Source organism: Tamandua tetradactyla, chromosome 12, assembly GCF_023851605.1.
Source record: "Tamandua tetradactyla isolate mTamTet1 chromosome 12, mTamTet1.pri, whole genome shotgun sequence".
Taxonomy (NCBI): domain Eukaryota; kingdom Metazoa; phylum Chordata; class Mammalia; order Pilosa; family Myrmecophagidae; genus Tamandua; species Tamandua tetradactyla.
Window position 1 is genome coordinate 38,039,643 of NC_135338.1, and position 26,458 is coordinate 38,066,100.

The 26,458-nt window shown below is 40.1% G+C and overlaps 1 protein-coding gene across 1 annotated transcript in view; it reads left to right on the top strand.

The window, feature by feature from the left end:
* NRXN3 (neurexin 3) overlaps positions 1–26,458 on the top strand; it is a 1,607,649-nt gene that overhangs the window by 424,128 nt on the left and 1,157,063 nt on the right. Inside the window, exon 3 of the mRNA XM_077123215.1 lies at positions 20,637–20,938. Within this exon, the coding sequence (XP_076979330.1) occupies positions 20,637–20,938 (302 nt within the window). The remainder of the gene's footprint in view (positions 1–20,636; positions 20,939–26,458) is intronic.

A 26,458-nucleotide genomic window follows, 5' to 3' on the forward strand; every position in this document is an offset into this window, starting at 1 on the left:
ACGCAACAGTTTGGAGCCCTGGCTTTGCATCTTTCCAGCTCTGTGACTAAGTGCACATCTTCTGACAGCTTTGACTTCCCACTTCTTACCTGGGAAATAAAGTCATTTGACTAGCAAGATCTCAAAGTTTCCATCTGGTTGTAAAGAATATAAATAAAGAAAAAGTATTGTTCCTGGATTTTATGAAGAGCATGAGAGATTCTTTTTTCTCCTTCTTAAGATTGGTGATTGGATAATCACCGTCATGGGGTCATCTGCCTCCCAACCTTCCATCACAAAGGGTCTTAATCTGTAAGGCTGTAATTAGCAAAATGCTAATCAGCAATATCCTTTAGCAGGGTTGTATTCTTTTCTGTTGTGGTTGTTTATTTTATTTGGCTTGCATTTCATTCAGAGCTGCTAATATCCTATGCCAGAAAAGGTCACTGGTGTCCTCCTTGCACTTTCCATGGTGCTGGTCACATTGTGGTCTAGTTAAATGGTACCCTTTGCAAATATACTGCAGCTCAGGGTATCAGCAATCATGTTTCACTGAGCTCTAGGGCAGCCCATCAGATTCTGGATTAAGAGTAAAACAATGGTGATATCAATCTATTACAGTGCTAAAGTCTATGTTGATAGGAAATTACTCACATGTAACTGTACAATATCAACTATCCTGTGCCTCCTTTAATAATTAGCTCCAGCCTCATCCCTCCAAAAGCTTTCTCTAGTAACCTTCTTCTTCTTTCCAAGATATTGGGGGGTGAACCATGCTCCCCACAAAAAGCATGTTTAGGTCTCAGCACCTGGTCCTATGGGTGTGAACCCATTTGTAAATAAGACCGTTGAAGATATTGTTAGTTAAGGCATGTCCAAATTGAACAAGGGTGGGCCTTAATCTGCTATGGCTGAAGACCTTATAAACAAAGGAAACTGGACACACTGAGAGAGAGCCAGGGGAAGGAGTCAGAAGCCGGAAGTCAACAGAACATGGACGGGAAGAAGCTGCTGCCATGTGCCTTGCATTGAGACAGAAAAGCCAAGGTACCCCAAAGGTTGCCGGCCAACCAAAAGATGCTAACCTGGGGTGGAAACAAGCCTTACTGCCTCTGAAACCTTAAGCCAATAAATTCCTGTTGTTAAGTCAATTGGTTATATAGTATTTGTTTAGCAACTAGGAAACTAAGTCACAAGAGAAATCTGGATTCTCTTTGCCATTTACCACATGAACAATATTTTGTTTAATACCTTTAATCAAATGCCTGCCTTGTGCCAGGAATTGGATTGATTGCTTTACATAGATTATTTAATCCCAACCTGAAGCCTTTTTATAGCCCCTACTAGGTAGGTGTTAACTATTATAATACCATTTTTACTAATAATGGAACTGTAGCTCTGAGTCTGAGTAATTTGCCAGAGACTACAGATTTCATGGTGGAGCCTATTAAAATCTAGTTCTTTCTGTCCCCAGAGACTTCTGCTTGAAAGTTCATGCTACGAAATTTTAATAACTTTATTTTTGCCCCTTATATCCCAACTCAGTCATGGAATTCTTGAAGTCAGGGACAATATCTTTTTTATTTTTTACCTGGTACCCGTGTATGTCTCACAAGTAGGGATCGGGTCCTTGTATCTTTCATCCAGAGAACCTGTGTCCATGGTGTTGGCAAAGCATGCATGTCACTGAAACCTGCTAAAGAGTTCACTGGATTTAAGCATATGCAAGCAATATGGAAATTAATTTCCATTGTCTATATGCACATACACTTTCGGCCATTATGACTTCAGTAAGCACCAACTGCATGCACTTCTCATTTTCCTATAATAACTCCCAGGGGAGGTGAGGAAGGGCCATTGTTAAAGAGGAATAAAACTAAGGGAGGGGTGTGGTTGAAAATATCTGGGCTTCTTGTCTGCTCCTGGGAAGCATGATATGAATGTGAAGATGGTGGGAGACTGTTTATTTTTTCCTTCTGAAATGGGGCTTGGACTGTCCCACCTCTAACACTCTCCTTAGAACTTTCTGACCAGGGATGTATCATGATCTTGTTCTTCTATGGCAGCAAGGTCTGTGCCACTAGCTTCTATATGCAAGTATAGCAGGAGACATCAGGTAGCCTCTATTTGAGAAAAATGCTTCGATGCTGCTGTTTCTCCCTACTGGATCATGGCAGGGTGCATGGATAAGAGAGGGAAGGTGAAGATTCCCACCCCTGCAAAGAAAGCAATCATCATGGAGCCATTTTCTCAAAAGGAGGCACTGGTGCATATTCTTGTACTGTTTGCTGACATTTTCAGGCACGGATTTGTTTATGTTACTCTTGAATTATGCATACTGCTCAATCCAATCTATCATTCTTGAGTCCCCACTCTGTGCCAGGTACCACATGTGAGGGCATAACAATGGATTATGAGATGGTCCTTATGCCGGGAAAACTCAGGTCAAGATAGTTTGGAAAGTGCCATGGGACAGGTATAAGCATTCAGGAAAGGGAGACACTACCTTCGAGAGTTGGCACTGAGTGGTGGTTCAAGACTCAGATTTGGCCTTCAGTTTTAGTTCTTTCATATCCTGGTTGCCTGCCTTGGGTGAGGTACTTTACTTTTCTGCCCTTGTTTCTTGTTTCTATAAAATGGCTTTATAAAAGTACTTTGTTCAGAAGCTTACTATGATGATTCAGTGCAGAGTGCTGATGTACAGGGTTTAGTCTAGTGCTTGATACATAGACCCCAAAAGATGTTAGCAGTCATCATCCTCATATTCTTTTTCTTTCTCCTGTAGCTCCTCTTCCTCCTCAGCGTGTCTAATGAGAGCATATTGGGGAAAATGTCATTGAGTATTTATTTAAATTGGACCTCAAAGGATGAATAAGGATTTCAAATAGTAGAAATAGTCCTAAGGGTTGGTAGAGGAGAGATGGGGAGATGAAACAGTATAAACAGAAGGATATGAGTGAGAGGTTTGGGCTGGAATAAGGATTATGAGTATGGAAGTTGGGAAGAAGAGGCTGAGAAATGTGTGGGCTGGAGTGGGCTTGATGGAGTTAGAAATTAATCTCACAGACATTGCGGAGACATTGAAGGTTTTTGAGCAGGGTAGTGACATGGACAGAGGAAGATCATTCTGTTGGCTGGGTACTTGTCTATTGAATAGTGATAGTCCTAAAGGCAGGGATACTGAATTGAAGGTCTGGCTGAGAGGCAAGCACATCTTGGACTTGGCCTGGATGCTTGTGTCTAGGAGGCCCTTGGACTCAGAAGACCCTACGTGCAGCAACTGAAAGAGAGCCTTTCTTGCTTTTCAGCCTAGGAGGGTACAGGTTAATTCCTCCACAGGAAGTGAAGGAAAAATGACACTTAACAATCATCCACTGCCTCTGAACTTCCCCAGGCCTGAGTCCCTGGGAGGCTGACACAGACAGTGAGGCTTCAGAGCAGGCATCAATTGATCCATCTCAATTCAGGTTTTGCGTGAGACTTGAGGTGACTCTGGGAGGTAAAGAGCATGGGATTTGGGGCCAGCCAAACCTGGTGCTGCCTCTTACTAGCTAAGCAAGCACAGGGAAATTACAAAGTTCCAATGCCTTCATTCATGTCTACAAAGCTTCCATGTCTGTAAAACTGAGATTTGTAATAGCTCCTGCCCTATAGAGTTGTGATAGTTCCATGAGATTGTGTAGGCAAAGACGTTAGCACTTGGAGTCACCAAATCTAGGGAACCACTAAGAACCCTGGAGAAGGAAATTTACTTCCAGCCATATTCAGCTCCTCTCAGGTTCACTTCCCTTTACATATCTTGTTGTATTGGAACACCATCGTATGTAGCTCTCCTTCACCTCTCCAATGGGGTGGGGTTAGGATTGAGCCCCAACTTTATTTGAGGAAGCACCTGAATCTGATAGTTTGTGTCACATGCAAAACTGACAGGAAAATCAAACACATCTTTCATACATCTGAAGAAGACAATCATCATGGGCACTTTCTAATTTGTCCAGAGTTCAAGGGATGAGTTATTATCTTTTTCCCTTCAATATACATGTTAAAACTTTTTTTAAAAGTTTTTTTTGCCTTTGGGAATGTATGCTTGTTTATAGTTCTGCTGCAAAATATTGAGCATATTCTGACCTGTCTGTAGATGGATGGAGATATCCCCAAATACGGTCTGTAAGATATCAATGTCAGATAAATGTTATCCATGTATTTCAGATGATGTGGAAAATGGATACAATTTTCCAAGTAGTGATGACAAAAAGGAGATGTTTATGGAGTCTTTATAGGGCTGTCCCTGCCTGAAGAGGGTTTTGGTGGTCAGGTTTTGGACTCACCTCTGTTATTGACAAGGAGATGCTTCTCTTTCAGAGAGCACCTGATGTCAAGAGCATCCTACTTATTACTTGGAATGCCTATCAAAGCCCACGGAGTGTGAGAGGCATTTTATATATCAAAAACTGTTGCAAGCCATAGCTTTACCTTCTTTTCTCATCTTCTATGTTTTTCTTTACCTGCATGGTTCTCAGATTTATCAACAGCCTTTTCATGTCTTCTGCATCCATCAAGAAGAGAAAGAAAGAGGACTGGGAGAATCCAATCTTCTTTTGCTTCTCCCTCCTTACTGTCATGGTTTGTTTTTTCTTCCCCTCTTTTTTCCCCCCTTCATTTATGAGTGCTGTTTTGCATTAGGCTAGATTTTCTTTACCAACCTCCCTCCCCACCTCCTCTCTTTCTGCTTTTAATTGTTTGGGTGCTTTTGTTTTTCTCTCAACTTGAGCACAGTGGGAAAGGTTAGCTGTCAGAAGAGGGGCTGTACGCTGCTGATAAGGCCTTCAGGAGATTGGATTGGAGTCATTAAGCAGCAGTCCCTGCCTGAAATCATAGTTTTCACTGCTGCAGGGGGAAGAAAAAAAGGAAGCTGAAAGAGCAGACAAGGCAAGCCACATCAAGTGAGCAGCTTAGCCCATGCAAACACTGAGTAGTGCACCACTTACCCAACGTCCCTCTCTCAAGGCAGATGCTTCCCAGTACTGGCTCCTGTGACTCTAGGACTTTGATGTAATGTACATCTAGATAAGACACTCATGCAGAAAGCCTTGGAGAAAGGATTTAACTGGGAAGCAGGCAACAGACAAACTGGAGATCAAAATTCTGAAGTTGTCCCAGCTTCATGTATCCACCCAATATTTAATTTATGCTAGTCTTGATAAGTTTGTAAATGGAAGTAGAAATGTGATTTTTAAGGTCCTTTTATTACTGATATCTAGGTTTTTCCAACTACATCTGCAGAGTAGGTGTGAGCAGCATATATATCCGTCCTTGGATGTGACTATGAAGACCAATTAATTCCTTCTACTGTAAATGCCTTGAGGTGAACCAAAGTGAAATTTCTCAGAGCTCATCCATACAGCCTATAAATTAGGAAATTCATGATGGAATACTGCAGAGCTTTTAATCAAATGGTGGACATCTTCTGGAATGGAAACAAGAGGATAAATGCTATGCCTAATAATAGCATAGAGTTGCATAGCCCTTTATGTGTTTTCAAAACTTTTGCATACCTTACAATTACCTGGCTTAGCCTATCTTAGATATGGGATATGCTAAAATATTACATGATTCTTTTATTTTTACCATAGGTCTAGCACATGACAAGTGCTCTCAACAAATATTTGCTGAATAGATGAATAAATGATCAAATCAGTGACTAAGTAACTTAATGATTCAGATAATACGTAGCCAGTTGTGTTTATTTGGTGCCACTAATACCAAGCCCAGTGATAGTTGAATCTAGTGAAGAGTTTTGATAGATATTACCTGCCCATGACAGATATTACCAGGTTACATTGGTAGTTCTGCTCTATCTTGCCACCAAAAGAGAAAGCAAAAGAATAATGACTGGAGCACAACAGATTGAGAGAGCCATTTGGAAGAGGGTTGCTATGCAGACAAGCAACACTGGAGGCTAGAGAAGATCTCACAGCAGGTTGCCTCACTTCTCAACTCAGCGCAGTGACTTGTACATTGAAGCAAACTCTTGTTGCAGTTGGAGGAGCAATGCAGTTGGAGTTAGACTCAAGTCTAGCATCATCTTAATTCCCTTGTCAATTATTATTCTCATTGTAAGGCCATGAAACCCCTGACTCTTAGTTTCCCTATTTGAAGAATGTAGATAAACATACATTATATGAAATATTGTTGTGGGATTATATGAAATATTGTCTGGATTATACTAAGCAAGAGCCAAAGCATCTGACACACGGTGAGCCTCAAAATCGGTAGCTCTCATCATCACCATCAGTATCCTCAACACCTCCTTCTCCCTCTGAGGGACTATGGGCATTTCCTAGAATGTAAGTTAGTGATAATACCGCCTACTCTCTAAGCTCTAGTAAAAGAGACAATATTTGTGAAGGGTCACTCACTGTGCCAGACACATAGCAGTGGAACAATAAATACTAGTTTTTTTCCCTTTCCTTTATTTGTGATGTCTTTACTTTCTTACTCAGGTGAGGGCAATGGGGTACTATTGTTTTTTTTATATAGTGACCCAGTGTCATTGATGGATGCTTATAAGGTCCCAGCAGGTGGCTAGGCTTAGTTATTTGAAATGTATGTAGGGAGGGAGCAGGTAGGGGAAGGATGAATGAGAAGGACTTGGAGACACAAGATAGAGCTTTTCCTGACAAATCTGGAGACCCAGAGGCCACCGTTCTGAAGCTTTTGTGAAGTTTCTGCCTGTTCCTGGTGTTATCCAAGTAATTACAGAGAGAGTACTACTGTTTGCATAAGCATCCCATCAAGGTAATTCGTTACTTATGGAACTGAGCACATTCATGATCTGAAATTCAAACAATTGGAAAGGCAAAGCTGTTTATTCATGGTGGTATATATATTGATAATGGGTGATGAGCCAGATGACTCTGAGGTCCCATAAACTCCCAAAGAGCCTTCTGAATCTTCAAAGGGAATCCAGGTTATTTGGTGATTTTAGTTTCAAGTTTGTAAAAAGTATTTACTTAAAAAGTAAAATACTATAGCATTGAACACATTAGTTGTATTGTTACTGTAAGTATTTGTGCTTCAAAAACTGGAATGACAAGTTCAAAGTGCTTAGAAATTCATAGCTAATAAAATCATCCAACATCCAAGCCCCTTTCTTTGACAACGATTTTAGACAATTGAGAGTATTTTTATTTGACCTGCTTCATCCTTTACCTTCATCTATGATTCATCTATGGTAACCCAGGACTGTCCCAATTTTAGTACTAAAAAAATATTCCATGTCCTGTGCAACCCCTGAGTCCTGGGCAAAATGGGATGGTTGGTCACTCTGTTTCAGGCATCTGATGTAGCCCTTTCCAGGAGAGGACCATGTTTTGGCCAACAGCTGATTGATAAAGCACAAAGAAAAGATTCTCTGTTTCAATGGTTTTACAGCTGTTTGGATTTTGTTGGAAAGTATAATTCTTACAAACAAGGGAGGAAGCAAAATAGAGGTGGTTGTTTTTTCTATTTTGTCACATGATGACATTAAATTTTCTCTATCACCACTGTCATTTTTTTAAAAGATAAGAAAGCCAAAACTAAAAGAGTAGGAGTACATCACCTAGTTCCAGGTGGGCAGAAACATGATCATGTCTCATTGTCTGGCATAGAGTAGTCTCTATATAAATATCTTTTGAATAAATGAATATTGCATAAATTCAACTTTTGTTAAAAATGCACTACATTTACCTGATTATATCATAGCTTGGTGAAAACTTTATGTTGGATCATTGTTTGGGGACCAATGGTTGAATTGAAGTCTGTGGATTAAGATTTTTTTTATCATCCTTTTTTTTGTAAATTATGACAGCAGCATTCTGGTGTCTAACTCAGTCTCATGTTGATTTTACTTGGTGTAGTCAACTTCCCATGATATGATCTCTCAGAGGTTTTGGGGCCTTTAAATCAGAGACCCAGGTTCAACCAACTTCCTCTTAGACTTCAGCTAACACCATATTGCCATGCATCTTTCTCTACTTGAGGATTTTACTGCATTTTGTGGGGAAAAAAAAAAAAACAGTCCTCCCTGGTTTTTTGGACAGTATTTCTCCATACCCTAAATAAGCCCTATTCCTTCTTTGTTCTGATACTTTCAAAATGTCAGAAACTTTGACTGGCTTGGGATATATACAGCCAGAACAATTTTTTTTTTCAATGTCTGGCATATTCTATATAATAGCTTTATACTAAAATTGGGAAATCCAAGTAATTCATTGTTTTATCAAAACCCATGGATGAAAAAAAGTCATTGATGAATCTGACCTAGTATTTTTAGAGAGGGTTAAGATTTTGATTTTGCAGATATCATAAGAATTATAAATATCCATCACAAATATCTGTGTAGACTTCAAAACCAAACCAATTTGAGGCTCCATTTCAGAAAATCCTATAATCTCGTTTCCTTATGCTCTTTTTTCACCATAAATCAATTAACTTTTTGCCCTCTGCAGCTACTCTGGTGCAAGCCCTGAGCATATTTCTAACTATAAACCCTGTGGTGTCAATGGTGACAACTCAGAGTCCTGCTGTTCAGCTGTGGAGCTTCAGTTGTCTTGCCGTGGTGTTGCAGCATCTGTAAATGGCTTCTGAACCGTTCAGACTTAGAAGGAGGGTTGCCATTTTAGGTTCAAAACATCAAGAGTGGATTTCCTTATTTTAGCATTCATGTATTTCTATTTCTATACAGTATAGAATTTCCACAACATTCCCCATCATTCTTATGATCTGTATTCAAATTGCAGAAGTATTTGTTTAATATGTCTAAGTGCTTGCTGGAAATATTGCTCCTGTTCAAACATCTGGGTGCTTATACCTCCCAAAGTTAGATAATGTGTGTGGAAGTGGTTTTTAAAATGTGACATGCTATGCAAGCATGTATTTATTTTTAAAAAGAAATGGATATTTCATTTCTCACAGGAAGTCTATTGATAGGGTTTTTTGTGAAAGAAATCCAACCCTAAACAGGGGCAAGATGGTCTAGTAGAACACATAGCCTTTGGAGGTTGAACTTGTTTTGTGCATTAGATTTGCTTCTTAGTAGCTATGATACTGGGGAGAATATTTAACCCCTTTTGAACCTCAGTTTTATCACCTAGAGTTGGTAAAATGTTATTTCACAGGCTTTTGTGACGTTTAAGTAAAATGCATACCAAATATCCCCACACAAAAAAGTCCGCTTTCGGGTTACATATGAACACACATATATCTCTCTATCGATGATACATTAGTTCTAGTGGTGTTTTGAATTGTTAAAACTTGAAAACCACCAAAACAGGCCTTGGTTAATTCCTGTCAAGCACTATATATATGCAGTATTTGTTTTATTGGGGCCCTCTATATATGAAAGCCTAGACCTTAATATACATTTAATAAATGATAATTTCACGTTCTTTTTACACTCTGGCAAAAAAAAAAATCTGCCCCTGAAAGAGATTCTGCTAGTAGCCTGAAATGAAGTAATGATGAAAATACAATAAACACTTTATTCTAGTTTTACGTGGATTATTTGTCCTATAATGGAATTTATGATGATGAAGAGTGTTTCCTTTATTTAGGCTTCTTGAATCATGTCACAGTTTATTATTATTTTTTTAAGTATGCATTCATTTTAGACACCCTCATCCCACACATCCACCCCTAAGTTCAGATTCCCAAATTTAATTATTTTAAACCCTGGACATTATCAGCCCCTTCTCAAAAGCTCTGAAATGGGGCAGTTTTTATTTTCACCAGTCCCAGCCCCCATATCCTCACTGCCACATTGAAGGAAATGTACACCTAGCTATAAAAGAAGATACTGCCCAATTTCTAGGAATTGTCCCTCTATATTGGCAAAGTTCCCCAATTTGTGTCTCTGAACAGGTTTTTAATCACCTCGGCTTTAGTACTCAGCACTGAAAGCTTTAGGAGTGCTGTAGAAATGGTAGATTAGCCACATTTAACAAAATAGAAAGTTTTCATTGTGTCATAAAAAGCCTTATTGATTTTGTCCAGGAATTGACTTCAGGGCCTTTTAACAAGCTACTCTGTCTAGACTTGAAGGCTAGAGCCCCACCCCCAACCCTGTACCCCTCCTTCACCCCCTCCCACTAACAAAGGAGCAACTGCTGGGGATGAACAAAGGGGGGGGGGGGGAGCAGAGATTTAAGTTTCTCCATGGGGATTTTCTTAAAGTTGTGAGGCCAACGTATTGTGGCATATCCCAGAACCCAGCCTTGTTTGTCCCTCATTTGCTGTGGGACAACCACATCATACATTTAAGTATCTTTTCTATTCCTCCTCTTCCATCATTTCTTCCCTTTGCCTTCTGTGATGCCAAGCTACTGAGCAGTGGGTATCCAGAGGGAGTGGGAGAAGCAACAAGGGGGTGGCAGGAGGAATTCATGTCATTAGAATCACTGTGATCAATTCAACTGAATTCCTATAAATTTTGCAATTCTACAAATATTTATTTAACACATTCTGGGTTATATTGGAGATTTTAAAAGGGCATGAAAACATTGATGCTCATAGCATATGGTTGAGGAGTTGACATTCATGTATCAAATAACCAAAGCCTAATTCAATATTTATTGAGGGGTTGGGTGTTTTATCAGAGTCATTTGCAGAGTTTTAGCTTTTTAAAAAAAGTATGCAATTTTTCCAGTGTAAAAATGTATAGACTTTAAAGAAAAATACAAACAACAAAAAAAGAAAAATTAAAAAGCAAAACAAAACAAAAATGTATAGACTCTATTTTGGAGGATATTACAAACATTAGTTAAGCTGGCATCCAGACTGAATACTTCTTAATGTTCTGCTATTCTTACTTCTTATCCCTTTATGAAGACATAGTTCTTTTTTCTTCTTATCTCCCTCCACCTGTGTAAGTACTACCTGAAATCGATAAGTAGATCTCCTATATATGTTTTGCATATATATCTTGTTGCATATGAGGATGGCACTGTAAAGAATATATAATGATTAATGATGACGAATCTGTGTGTGTGTGTAAATTAGTAGAGATAGAGTTAATCAGTCACCACAGTCCATATTCATTATTCTCCATATATTCTAGGATGAATGGGGGAAATATAAGGTGAAACCCTTTTACACCTTATACTTCCCTAGTGATTACCTAAATGAACTATAGTAGCCTCTAGATGGATTTTACTTTCTTCTTTTAGGAACAGGAACCATTTGAGCCCCTAAAATATCCATAGTATTTTCACATATTGGCACCTAATTGTCTTGTTTTCTTTGAATATTTAAGTGTGGAGAGTTTCATCAACAATTTAATTTATTTATAGATTGGCTGAGGCAGGAGGTACATTAGATCATCTTCCAATATTTTTTTCTGGAGGATTTTTCACTTGTTTTCATCTTGGACTAAAGAGAGATTTAATAGAAATAAAAAACTTTTAAAAAGCCCATACGGGTTAAAAATACACATTTATTGCTTCTTAATATCGGGCTATCTGTATGAGCTTTCCCAAATTCTGTGAACTTTTCATGACTTCTGTATGCCTTTCTGAGAATGTATATGTAAATAGTGGTAACTATTTTTGGTAGCAATTAGAGTGAGCAAATACCCCACCCCCAAAAAAAATCAGATTATCTTCTCCCTTATCTAGATATACTGTGGATATTTTTCATGACAAATTTTGTTTGTATCAAAGTTACAGTCCTCCATCCTTTCCTCTCCAGTTTTGTGCCCCTAGTAATTTTTTTTTCTTTGTCTTATCAAGTCCTCCGAATGTAATCTCAGAGCCTGGCATTTGGGATTCCCATGCAATTACTATAGTGATTGTGTAAATTTGATAAAAGGAGGTTGAAAGGAAAACAAAACATGAAAACGTGCAGATAATTCTTTTTGGATAAGGCCAAGGGTGAAAGAATATGTGGGTCATGGGAGTGTCTATTTTCTGTAATTTATTTTTTTTATTCACAAACTTCAAAACTCAATCTAAAACTTATCTTCATGAAGATAACCCTGGTTAAACTCTTCACCATTTTAGTCATCCAAGAGCTTGGTGTAATTTCAAGAAAGGTGACTCTGTGGCTCCGAGCTGGCTTTAACATGATGGATCTATTTCCTTGTCATTGAATTTATGAGGTTCCAAATGGGTCTATTATTTTCCCAGTCAAAGCGAAAGAAATTCAAGGATTGATTCTATATCTTTAATTTCTTCTGATACCATTACTTTGCTGCCTATTTCAGTAATTGTAGGGTTCGAAGATGACAACCATAACACACTCCTCAGAATTCTAAACCGGTTAAGGAACAGACACAAGAGTTAATCAATGGTCAGTTCAAGGATCCAAACAGCCATTATATTGGATTTATCAGCTCTTATTGCTGATGAAGCTGGATTATAGAATGTGGCTTTGAGCTGCAGTCAGAGGGAGCTTCCTTGTAGTTTCCCCCTGAATTATTTCACCCACTAAGCCATAGGCATAACAGTGAAGAAACCAGTGCCTCCCTCCCCAGAGGGAGAGTCTATTCTCATAGGCTCACTGCAGCGAGGAGTCCAGAGGAGATCTCACAGTCCTCATGGGAAAGGATCTGAAAGAGAGAGAAAGGCAGGTCATAGGAGCAGAGTGACCACCTCACTAGGAAATATGGACCAATCAGAGTCAGATTCTTCCTATATTAGCAAGCAGATGAATCACTTCTGCTCTCATTGAAGGAAGTGAATGGGTAAAGGAAAGAGGTTTTCAAAGTGTTACCCTAAAACTATTCCCATGTGGGAAGTGGGCAAGGAATGTTCTCATGGAGTCACGGGGACAGAGAAATGGAGTTGTGGGGACAGGGAAAGGGAGTTCCTTCTGCAAGATACAGCACACTATTTGTGTTCAATGCTTGTTTGATTGACTGACCCACAATTACAATGAGAAGCCGGTAGTGGAAGAAATGTAATTACAGTTTGACTCATATGGATCTGGTGGTTAAGGGAAAATAAAAAGTACAGCACATTACATAGATTATTATAACTGGGCAGGCAGGCATACATAACACAATTGCCTCAGACCATGGTTTCTTAAGTAATGTCCGTTCAACCTTGGAAATGCCTCCTGGATCTCTCTTCACCTCTTTAGCCATTTGTCTGCCCACTCAATCCTTGATAAAACAAGTATAATTTGCTACTCGCAAGCTGAAGTTTTCTTTTTTTTTTTTTTTGCCACTCGCAACTCTGCTGGCTCCCTCTTGCCAATGCTTCAAGGATATGGCAAATAAGGCCCCAGACTGCATCTTGGATCTTTCTTCCCCTCTATGTTTACTGCACACATGCCTATGGCTATAGCCACATTGAACTTATCATCCATCATGCTTTTTGCAGGACAATGCCAGTGAATATCCTTTTTCTTCTCACTAGAATTTTCACCCTTCCTTTTGTTGGGTGAACTCTCACTCTTACTTCAAGACACAGCTCTTTATGACCTCCTGTGAGAACCTTTCCCTGATACCCCAAGATTATTTATTCCATCTTCTGTGTGCCTGTATCACATATTAAATATTTACCACACTAAATTATAATTACTTATTTGTGCCTTCATTCTCAACAACAAAAACAATAATAGTTAACATTTCTATGGCTGGGAACTAGGCTGAGAACTTCATCTTCTTTATACCTTTAGCAACTCTATGAAACATATACTGTTGGTTATTTCCATCCTGTAGATTAGGGATCCAATGGCTAGAGAAGTTAAGTGATAAGTTAAGATTCCATAGACTTAGGTAAGTTCCAGAGCTGGTTATCAAGTCCCATCTCACAGGCTTTATCACTACACACCATGTCCCCACTACACCCAGGACTGTAGACTCATTTCACATGAGCCCACATCCGGTTCTGGCACTTAGTAGACACCTAGAATGTTTTAGCTTTATAATTTATCCTCATCTGCAAGATGAAAGCTAATTTCACCTACTCATAGAATTGCAGAAAGGATCTCCATGTGGCCCAGTGCATTCAGTCCTGGGCATATCACCTGGTACAGTCTAAATACCTGTGAATCTTTATTACTTAAATGCACGTGCCAAAAATTTAACTGTTATTGTAATGCAATTAGAGAGCAATGCAGTCTTCAGGATGCCATTAGGTTTCTAGTGATTTCAGTGAAGCATGGTTTTCCAGGCTATTCTTTTGTGGACTGAGGCAGGTTCTTTCACCAGGAAGCTGGTTTATTTTCCAGGTGGCAACTTGATTTAATACTGTTTGCCTTCTCATCACTTTCAAGAAGCATGTGAAGACAAAAGAGTGACCAAGTTAGTGTGGAGAAGTCTATTTGTTTCTTCACTGTGCCTTTCCTACAGAAAGCCTGAGGAAAAGAGTTGGAAATGGCATCAGGGGGTCAGATTTCCCATGTGTTTTCTTTTGTAGTGCAGGAATTGCTCATGGCGACACAATTTGCTGTCTGCTAGTGCATTCTGCTTTTAAAATACCTATGTGATGGGATTGGCAGGTAAAAAGATTTAATCATCTGTCCTTGGGGGATGGCTCTGAACTTTGATCTATCCTAATGCCTTGTTTGGCATTAAAATACATTGTAAGGGAGGTGGAACTGAGAGAATCAAGAGTGTGGTTACTTGTGCAATCTCTTGTCTTTCTAACACCATCAGTATATCCCTACCCAAATTCTAGCAGAAAGTGTCTGTAGGTGATAAACAATAGATCTATTTGAGTAAAAGAATTTCTACTTAACCTTCATATTTGCCAATATGGTCATCCCACATCCCAAATCTAATGTGTGGGTGTCTGCCTACAGCTTTCAAAAGGCCCTTAAAGGTGTTCTTCTAGAAGTTAGATTCTTAGCAGGTTGCATGGAAGGAAACAGAATTGCACAAGTGCCAACACACACTTGCCTTGCCTTGTTCTTGTGCCAACAGACTACCCACATTACAACTTTAGCTCAAGTTCCCTTTTGGAATAAAGCAGATATGTAAGACCTGCTAGGAGCAAGCAGAAAAGTGAGTTAATGTTGCACTTATTCTCTAGGAATTTATTTCTACATTTATGTACCCCTTGCCTTGGGATCAGAATCAGTGCTTCTTTAGTTATCACAAAGGCTCCGTTGCTTGGAAAACAGTGGCTAGAATAATTGGGTGATCTGTGAGTTCTCAATTTGAGAATCTTTAACTTCTTACCACAACTGCACAAGGATGAAGTGATGTGATATGGCCCTGCTGAGTTTGTGGAGTCAGAGAAAAGGAATCAACAGGCTGGTCCCAGGGTCGTAGGCTATTGCTTTTCTGGCAGGGAGGCCAGCAGTAGCCCATGCGCTTTTGTGACTCATTAGCTCCAGGGTGGGCCAGGACAGAAGGTCCAGCCTGAATTATCTTTGCATCAGTGCAAACTAAAGTACTGCACTGCTGTACTGGGGTCAATTTGAAGGACAAAAGATACAAAGATGAGGACAATTTTGCCCATGACTCTGAGGCTCATACCTGGGAAACTGATTCCCTCTTCTTTTTTGTAACCTAGCATGTCTTATTCTCAGGACTAGTGTTTTAGCCACTCCAGGGAGTAGAGTATTACGATTGTAAATGGCTCTTCCAGGTGGTATCTAAAAATCCCATTTCTAAAGCTCTCTGATGGAGGTGAAGAGTGTGATCTCAGTTTGACTTTTTCCAACATATTACTTAGAGAATTTTGGAGGAAAGCCAGCCCAGCTTCCCTCCTTCCTGGCTTCGGTTTCTGATGACTGGGAGGATTCTCGTCTATCATCGTCAGTGGTTTCACCTTTTGACAGATTGGACTTTATGTAACTTCAGACCATCACATATATAGTGTTCTAGGCCCCTGTTCCTCTGAGAGTTTGAGTTCCTAACAAGGCTATGATGTGGCGCAGTAGCAAAAGAAACGGAGTAAGAATTGGGTGCCTCCAGAGTGCCATGGGCAGCCCAACTAAACATTTTGTGTCTCAGTTTTCTCATATGGTGTAAACAGAGCTAATTGATCTCACGGTATATTGATAGAATAAAAATATTTTATTAGGAAAACATTTGGAAATGAACAATACAGTTTAAAAATGGTTAACATCTGCTTGCAAATGGCTCTAGAATCCTTCTTTACCCACTCCTGGGGTCTTCTCAGTTTTTAGCCTTTTATGTTTAATATTGTATCCTTTTTCTTCAATTTTTGCCTCTGACCCTTGGTTTTCCAAAGTTGCAGTTGGTCTTAAATATCTACACTTTGGCTTCTTCTTGTGGACTCTGACTTGCCTTTGTTAGGAATGATTTGCTTCTATTCCCTCCCTGTGAAATTCGAACCCCACCCTAGGAATTGTTACAAAATATGGGCTGAACCAGCCCCAGGGACACTATGGAAAAGTATTTCCAATGTGTTCTTATCTCTTAACTGGTCTCCTTGCTTAGTCCAGTTTTCCCTTCCCTCCAGTTCACTCTCAGACCAGACATGATAGGCATTTTTTAAAGATACACATTGGACCGTTCCATTCTTTTCAGCAGAATTATGCAATGGTTCCTCATAACTTGCAGACTAAAGTCCAGAAATATCGATCTCAAAATCTAATTTGGGTTCTTAAGATAGCAGGCCACCAGGAACCACAGGCCTAATTAAACAAACGTGCATTTACCCACCTTCTTAGACTGCATAGTAAGAAAACATTGCCCTGAATATTTTAATCTGCTTTGGGGTTTCTCAGAGAAATAGCATTATTATTATATAAATCAGTAGAATCGAGTAAATGCTTGTTAATGCTATGTATATATCTGTGCTTGGATTAACAAGCCATTTGAAAGATCAGTACTTTATGTATCTTATATAAACTGATTTAAAATATTGAGTTATACATATCTAGATTGCATCTAGTGTTTAATCAATTGGACACTTACAAATAATGGCTAAATGATTTGTTGTCATACAGACCTGAGCTTCGCTTTTCATGCAGCTAGAGTAACATTTTTATTTTAACACTTTTATGCAATTGATTGTTAACTTTGGGGTGATATGATTTAAATGGATCTAAACAGTCCATTAGCTATGTCAGTGCCTGCTCTCTTGCCAAGCTGGAGCTTTATGCTAAGCTGTTGTGTATTGTGTTACATAATCCCCTGCATTCATTTTCTCTACCGATTTAGCTTGAATACATACAAGGTGACTGCGCTGTCTCTTCAACCTCCTTCTCAGTATAAATATCAAGTGTATAAAACAGATTTGGAACAATATTACATTTTTTAATAGAGGGTGTGGAGAATTGAATGGACTTAGAAATGTGTTTGTTACTATTTGGTTTTGCCTCTTTTAGTTATATTCACTGTCAATTTAGTATGGTTTTCAAGGTGATAAGAAAGTGCTTGAGCCTCGGCTAGTGGAAAGAAAGTGAGATAGGTTGGGGTCTTAGGAGAAAAATGACAGTTGCAAAAGTACACAAGGGGAGAATTTTCTTCCTGGTCTTCTTTCTTTCTCCTTCCTAACCTCTTATTTGCTCTTTTAAAGACTGGGCCATACAGTGCCAATACTCCTCCACCAATCAGGAAGAAAATGCCCCATAAATTATATGGAGGAGATCACCAGCCATTGGGGTGATGCTGCACTCCATAGCCTCTTCTGGCCCAGGGAAGAGGTTAGTTGAAAAGACTCATCAATGAGGGAGAGATTGGAAAGGTTGTGAACTGTTGCAACAGTTTTTATTAAATATTTGCAAAGGGAGGCACTCAGATACGTAAAAATCTTTATGGCGTATTTTCATGGAGATTAGCATAACTATGCATGTGATTTACATAGATAATTTTTTTCTGATGTTGGTTTCATTTCTTATTTATATGTCATGGTAGTCTCATCTCTACACCAGTGTCATATTTTTCTGTGGCCTCCCACCCAGTAGAAGTTCATTTGTGTTAAACACAATTTGTTTCCGGGGGAGTTAGGGGGAGGCACATTTCTTTTGATAAGCAAGAGTGATCTCCATAGGGTAAGGGGAATACCTTTATGGCTCATTTTATCCAAGGTTTGGGATTGTTTATAAATCAATGCACAGGCACATGGAATAATCCATGGCCTTTGAGGAATAGCAGAGAAGCATGTATTGTCTCCAGAGTGACAGGCACAGGGAAAGATAACTGATGTTTAGGGAAAAGTCCAGAGGCCCCTAGGCAGTGTCACAAACTAGCTGTGTGGTCTTGGGTGAGCCACTTGTCCTCTCTGGCCCTCAGTTTTTTCCTCAATAAATCTTTCCAAAGTCTTTGGAAAATCTTTCCAAAATCTTTTAGAGCTCAAAAACTTATTATTTTGACAGACTCCTTGATCTAATTAAACGAAAAATATTAAGCACCATATAACACATTAAGTCATACTGTGGTGCCTTGCTGTTTTGAGTCAAGCGTTCCCCTTTTGAAGGGTACTCAATGATTAATTTAAGCTTCTCTTTGGAGGCAGTCTTTTCCTTGCTCATTTACTCAGTTCAGTGGGCATACAAGGTGCAACTTAAATGTTTATAGAAGATACCCATTAATATATGTGTGGTGCCAAGGACACACACACTTATTTAGGTCTCTGCACGTCCATGTCTGTGGGAAAAGAGCTTAGTTGTGGTAACTGCATTTGATTTGTCATTTTCTACTCTAGATCAGGGTCACCTCCAGGTCCATGGAACAGAGGCGTGTCCAGTTGCATTTGAACAAAGTCATTTCTTCAGAAACAAGAGGAGAGATTATGACCATGGACAGTGCCCTGAAGGGTTTTCAGACATGCAGACCGTGTCAGATTTCTTCTCTGTGATATATTTTGGCTATTTTTGGTAAAATGCCTCAGGCACAAGATATGCCCTGAGTGATAGCATTTACATCCATGTGATCAGTATGGTGGTCATGTATAGATGGACAGGAGCCTTTTGCTTGTACCGGTGAGTGTGTAAAGAGAAAAATACATGCATAGGTAGACATGTATCATTGAGGCTCTTGGGAACACCCAGGAGAAACTTGGTGTCTTCTTTAACTCTCCAGAGTGTGAAAATGAAGTTCATGTTTTAATGATGTCATAATGCTATGATTACTTTAACAGTATGTAGGAGATGGGCATCTGTCCCCATTAGAATAGAGATTCCCTTACAGCTCTTACCTCATAGCGAGCAAGTATTTATTTTATTTTACTTACGTGACTTCCCTCAGGCCGTAATGAGTGCTCGGGACTTGCCTTGCAATGCATTTGGCTCTGGTTAAGAAGGCCAGAGTTTAGTTCTGGCAGGGAAATAGGCTTCCCTCAACCTTGTTTTGTAGCCCCCAGCCTTTAGTGGGAAACTGTGCATCTCAGTTTGTATTGTTGCCAATTGCCTTTCGTTAAGCAGGTGCTTTTAACTTTTGACCAACCCTGATGTAAAATAGGCTCCTCTAAATGAGGTGGTCAGAAAGGAGGATAAATGGAAGTCTACATGCTATGTGTTGAAATTATAAATCAAATTAACAAATAATTGAATAAAATATATTCTATTCTTTCATGTTGGCAAATATACCTTTATAGCTACCAGGGAAGCCAGATTCATGTTTAGCACTCTTAGATTCCTTTTTGCATTAGAAAACAGCAGCACAAGGAGACCTAGTTTTCTGGTCCTCAGTCTGTGGCCTGTCCCTTTTCTCTCCCCACCTTTGGCTCCATCCTATATCACAAGTATAAGTGCATGAAGGTGGCCAGCCCACGTGGCCAAGCTCTGTCAACACCCCTGAAAACAGCTCCCTTTGGCTACCCCTCATACTTCTAAGCTTGCACACTGATGCCGTGATTTGCTCACAGGAAAGTGGATCCAGAAAAGAGGCCTGCATAAGCCCTGGAAATAAGCTTGAGGCTGATTAGGAAGAAAATTATGAGGTCCCACCCAGAATTTGGGATATGGTCTTGATAGGGTATATGGGTTCCAGAGGGGATGCTCTGTGACCTCCTATCCCATGGGGATGAGTGTGGCCAAGGATACTAAGATCAGACCATAACCATCTAAAACAGGGGACCCAGGACAGGGGCCCATTTGCTTGAGTCTAAGGTTGGTATTGGCTAAACCAGATTACCAAATTTCCTTCTGTTCCCTTTTGCCCACTTGCTTGGTCTTCTTCTCACGCCCAACTTCCTATTTAATAACCCAGTCATGTTTCCTTGGGCTCAGGACTCTACCAGGGAAACCAGAGTTGGCTGTGTTAATGTCAGATGGAAATCAGAGCTAAATCTTTCAGGGTAACTGATTTTTAGACTTTGGTCAATATGTAGTACCTCAACCTAAAGTGCCCTTAGTCAGACCAGTTAATTATCCATTCTGAACGAGCTCCTCTACAAACATTTAAAAGCCATCACTGAAGCAAAAGCAATGGAGCCCTCAATTTCACCATTTTGCATGAAATTTTTCTTCAGGTATTTTGTTTGTTTCTGTTTAGAAAATTCGAAGGAAAGGCAGTAAGCTCTACTACACATCTTGCCTATCTTCTATCCTTATGTAGACAAACAGCTTCTCTGCAGTTACCTTTTCTTCTGGTTTCCCTGATGTTTCGATATAAACCATGTGAAAGAGTGGGAAGGAATATTGGGCCATTATCAGCCCAATGGCAGGAATGGTGCACTCGGGCATGCCCTTTTGTGCTTTCATGGTGCTACCTTGTTAAGTATTAACCTCTTCCTTCTTTCCATTTCCTACAGCCCGAGAGGAGAATGTGGCCACTTTCCGAGGCTCAGAGTACCTGTGCTACGACCTGTCCCAAAACCCGATCCAGAGCAGCAGCGATGAGATCACCCTCTCTTTTAAGACCTGGCAGCGAAATGGGCTCATTCTGCATACGGGCAAGTCGGCTGACTATGTCAACCTGGCTCTGAAGGATGGTGCGGTCTCCTTGGTCATTAACCTGGGGTCCGGGGCCTTCGAGGCCATCGTGGAGCCTGTGAATGGCAAATTCAATGACAACGCCTGGCATGACGTCAAAGTCACACGCAACCTCCGGCAGGTAAAGGTTGAGAGGAGAGAGTGCCTGGAAAGCTCCTCCTGGGCAGTTGGGCAGGAAGTTGGTGACACAGGTGATGGGTGATATAGAGAAGGGAGAAATGGGTTTGGATGTGTCAAAGTCTCATTTTCTCCCAGTCTTTGCAATTTCAGAAGGAAAACTATTAAAATATGTTTCTCCTCATACTTCGGTTCTCCATTTGTGCTTATTATTTAAGAAAAGAAAATCAGTTGTGTAGATAATAAATGTTACAAGTACTTTCATCCCTTTTATTCTGCTTTCCTTTTTTATCATTTTCTTAATTACATTGAAATCTTATTATATTTTTGTTAAATTCAATTAGGAAGAGTGTTTTATTTCGGCAGTTTGGTAGGTTTTCCACATTCTTTGAATTTGTGTGTTTTTCTTTTTAATTAAGTTAGCCATTGCCATGATGCCATAATTTTAATTCCCTCCAGAAAAAGTCTTCCTTTCTCTCTTCCTTTTAATTTACCATTCCTCTCCCTACCAATTCCCTTCTCCCTCCCCCACCCCTTTTTCTCCTGTTATTTTAACCTCTAGCTCTGGAATTAATTAGTTGGAATCTTTCTGAATTCCTCTGTTTCTCTGTTCCTTATTGTGGTGGTCCTACTTTCCTATCCATGTCTCTACCTCTGAGACTCCTCAGTTGACTGGGAGGCCTGGACAATGGAAGGACCCACATAAAGAAGCCAACTTGGAGTGCCCTCTCCTGGTTTGTTCCATGCTTGAGAACTCCCATCACTTACCGATTCTAAAGCAGGCAACTTGGTCAGGTGATGGCACCCTCAGAGAGCCTTAGCCAAGGGAAGTTGTCTTCAATCTGATAAATAATGATACCTCAGCAGCCCACATCAGTAAAAGGAAAACATGTTCGATCAAAGTCAAGATCTGAGAGGAGACTGCTTTTCCAGGTTGTCATTTTCACTTTAAAAGCCCACAACAGTTATAATAGCCAAGACCGTAGTGAAGTATGCTGTGGAAGCCACCTCTTCGGGAGATTCTGTCCTATTTGTTTTGAAATTGCCAAATAACACAAAAGTCCTCAATCGTCTCAAAATACTGGGATTCCACATTTTTGAATCATTGTTCTTTGTTTTTCTTCCAAGGCCAGAGAACCCTATTGCTGATGTTTTCTTTCATCGTCCCCTTCCATGCAAAGCCAGAGAAGACCAACTCAAACAGACAAGAGATCACAAATCAAAGTTCCATTTGCTAACGTGTAAGGGCTTGATAGGTTTGAGCTGCAGTGGCTGGGCCAAAAAGGGAAAACATGACCTTTGACTAGTTTTGACTGGCAGGTACACTGTAACACCCTACAGGCATGAGCCAGCTGAGAGGAGAATTTTCACCTGCTGGGAAACAGAATCAGGTTGTGGTTCTCACCAACCAAACTATTTCTCTAACTTTCTCCTCCCCCCCATGCTTCCTTGCCGTTCTGGAATGATTCCAATGAGTCCAAGAAAGGCTGTCTTTTATTTCTAGTAAAAAACAACTTTTCCTAAAATAGAATAAGGCCCTAAAATAGAATACATCCTTTAGACGGAGGGAGGATAAACCAAATCATAATTCAAATATTGGTTGTGCTATTTTAGTCAGATTGACTAGAGGAAAGCAGGCCTGGAAGGTTTCTGTTCCAAATTCTAAAGCCCAGCTCCTCGCTGTGCCCTTGGACACACCATCTAACCTTTCTACAGCACAGGATCCATTTGCAAAATGTTGATTATAGTCCTCCCCAGCCATGTGTGGTGGCTGAATATGCAAAGCACCTTACGTTCCAGAAGGCTTATGAGCACATCCATGGTCTGAGTGCTAGAATCGCTGTGAAATGCACACAATTGACAGTGCCCAGCATTCTGTCTAAAAGGGGACTGTGTCTGTCTAGTGCCAAGGAGGAAGCTAAGTAGAGCTCTCAGTTCCAGATGGCTACAGGGGTCCTAGGTTGTTGGGGTATTTCTTGGCAGAGGAACATTAATCTCCTGTGAGAAAGTGCACCTAAAATTGGGCCTCATTGGACTGTTGTCTGGGTTTGTGCAGCTGCATGCAATTTATTGAAAGAGGTGGAAAACTCAGAAAAGCAGAATTGATATTGCAAAACAAGCCTTTCAGCACAGAATAATCTAAGATTATTTTGCCCATTAAAATACATTTATGACATGTTTTGGGGTTCCTTAGGGTAAATATGAAAGGGTAAGAGGCCCTGCCTATTTCAATCAAACTGTAAATAGATCCATAAACATTTGATAGCCAGTTTATTGTGGTCTCATCCACCTTTTGGGTAAGGTTGAAAAGGTTTCTTTGGAAGAAAACTCATCTGAAGAAAGCTTACCTGGAGTTTCCTGGAGTATTCATTGCCAAGTGGAACAGAACTCTCTCCAGTTCTTCCTTGATGGTTATAAATCCATGGTTTTACCTTCGAGCCAAGTCAGGCCCAAGGCCAGGTACTTTACTGGGGATTCGGAAAGAAGAATCAACACGGACTGTAAATGGCATTAGGTTTTATTTGTTTCCTTGTTTTTTGGTCTGTGACCCTACTAGTGTTCAAAATTATTGCCATCAAGTGAACTGCTTTACCTCTCTGTCCTGCTTTTGTTCACATAACAAATACTCAACTGGGATTACCAGTCTTCCAGCCTTCCTGTCTCCCACTTAAGGGTATGTTGGCAATTAAGCATTTAAAAAGAACAATAAGGAGATTAATTGTAGGGCTTCTCACATCATATCTAACTGGCCATTCCTCCCTGCAATTCACATAAGAAATTGCTTAAAAGCTTGAAGAGCCTTGTTAAAGAGGGTACGTGCTTCCAACAGGAAGCATTCTGGCAAAGTAAACAAAATAGTACCATCCTTGGGTACTAGAAGACTCTAACCTTTTGAATGCATTGTAACAACATGGGCATTCTAAATTGAGAGGTAAGGACAAAGAATGTGCCTTCTCACTGCCACCACAATCCCCCAAATCAAAGGGGTACATGGATCTTAAATTACCTATGGAAACCCAGAGTAAACGACATAATGTAGCCTTCCTGAGCTAGGTGTGATCTGTAAATGTTTTAAGTTCTTTTCTTTCTAGGAGAAGGTCATGATCGTCCATCCACGTAGACAGAGTCAGATGTGAAAAAAAAAAATTCCCCTTATGTCGTTATCTCAGCTCTTTCTACCTGTTGATCTGCATGTGGACCTATAACCTTGGGTGTCTTTTCTTTCAGAGCAGGTGAAATGTGTATGTGTTAGGGGGTGGGAAGGGAGAGTGGGCAGTGTTCACTCAGAAGAGTCCTTGGAAAGTAAGTGTAATGCTGATCCTAACTGGGGGAGGTCTGGTCCGCGTGGTATCTGGAAGAGGGGGTGCCTTACATGACAAGGTGGAAGGCAGCTCCTTCCCTGGCTGTGCCCTGGGTGGCTGGCAAGGTTTTCCATAGAGTTCTGGTCTCATTGTCTCCCCCCACTCTCTCTTTCTGTGTTGGGTGCCTTTTTTTGAAAAACTAACACAAGATCATTCATGCAATGTGTCATTTTACTAACCGACTAATGTACTAACACCCTAACGACTCATCTTTGTTTTTAGTTTTTTTAATTAACAATCGTTCTGTTCACAATTTTTTAATTTCCTTTCTTCCCCCTTTTCCGCAAAGCACTCAGGCATTGGACACGCTATGGTAAACAAACTACATTGTCTGGTAGATATCATTCTTATTGTCTCTTTTTTTGGGTTTGCCGTGTGTTGCCCTCCTTTTCCTCCCTGAACCCCCCTTAACCTCTTCAGACTTGTTTCTTCTTCTTTTTAAATTTGTGTTGAAGTAAATGCAAGCTTTTCTTTTTCTTAAAAAAAAAAAAAAAAAATGGAAGGGGATGCACCTGTCTTGGAAATGAGATTTTGTGAAGTTCGGTGGGGACAGTTTCCTTTTCTGTAATTTAATTTTTTTTTCCCTAAAAGTATTTTTTTTAGAGAATTTTTTTTCTATTTAGCTAAATTTGTTTTGTTTTGTTTTCTTATTTTGCAACTTTCAATTTACAGATTAGGTAACATGGAGATTTATAGGTTTATAGTGAGACATTTCTTCTCTCTGCCTCTCCCTATCCTTTCACTCTTCCTCCTTTCTCTGTCCTCCTTGTTCCTTAAACCCTTTGCTCTTTCCCTTTTGCGTGGCCACGGCTGCCACAGGTGATCTGGGGAAGGAAGTACTCTATCTCCTCTGCACTTTCTTTCCCTTCTCTTACCTGACTCCCGCACCATGGCCAAAGGGAGCTCCGCCATCGTGTTCTCCTTACAGACTCTGCATGGCATGTTTCTGTCTCGTGAATTTCCCATTAGCATCAGATTTTGTTCCCTCATTTTCCTCCTCATTACTAACAACCTACAACCATCAATCCACTTTCATGCTCTTCTCTTTTTGTTTCCCCCACTCTTCTTCATTTTCCTATTGTCCTTCATATATTTTGGAGTTGGTTTTGGACTTTTTCTTTTCTTTTTATTTAGCGAGGGAGGTGGCAGGCAGGGAAAAGTCGACCCTTTAGTTTTGAATGTTTGTCTGTCTGTTTTCACTTCCATCTCGATCTTCAGTTTGTTCAGTGCATGTAAGTGTAAAGCGGATTTTGATTCTTTCCTTTATTTCTCCTAACCCTTTACCACTTCCCTACCTTTTTTTCTTCTGCCTTCTCTCTTGGCTCCAGAGAATTTCCGCATGGGTGTGTCAGTGTATGGTGTGTGCACGCTTTGCGGCCCCATCTTTTCTGTGCCCTCTGCTCTTTTCATGGGTACTGGGTGTGTGGGTGCTGTTTCTTCCCTATGGGCATTATTATTATTAATTTTTTTTATTTTGGTTATTATGCCTCATCGTTTCTTTGTTTTTGTAGAGTTGCCTTTTTTGGTTTGGGTCATTTCTTCTCTTGGTGGCAGTGGTGGTGGCAGCGAAGGGAGGGCAGGGGTTGGTGACCTGGGGTAGTTCATGGCATGTATCATCCATGAGACCTCAAAAGCGAGAATCCCCTTCCTTCCCTCCCTGAATGCATGTTTGTCAGTGTAGTGTGAGCCAAAAAGGAAACAAATAAAAAAAAAAGAAAAAAAGAAAAGAAAAAAAGGAAAAGAAACCATCAACTACCAAAGACCAACCCCTAACAAACATCATTGTCAAATGTCTCCTTTGCTGTTTTTCACACCCACCCTAAATAACAATCATTTACAAACTAAATCATCATTTTACCAATGAACTGAGACAAGTGATGTCGTCCGAGGATGGTTCCATTTTCTAGCCTGACTGAGTAAAGAGTGGAATGGGTGGGAGTAGGTGTTCAGTTGGCAATTCCAACAAACTCTCCCGTCAATCTGCAGGGGACCACTGGAGGCTTGGGCCACAGGAAGGCAGACTAGAAAATGGAACTTGGCTGTGCATACCCAAATGAAAACGAATTAGAAAAAAATGCCTCGCCAAAACCTTAATGAAGTGACGCCACAGGTAGGGGAAGCCTCTGGATTTTGGTAGGACTGTAAGGTCATTGCTGGGATTT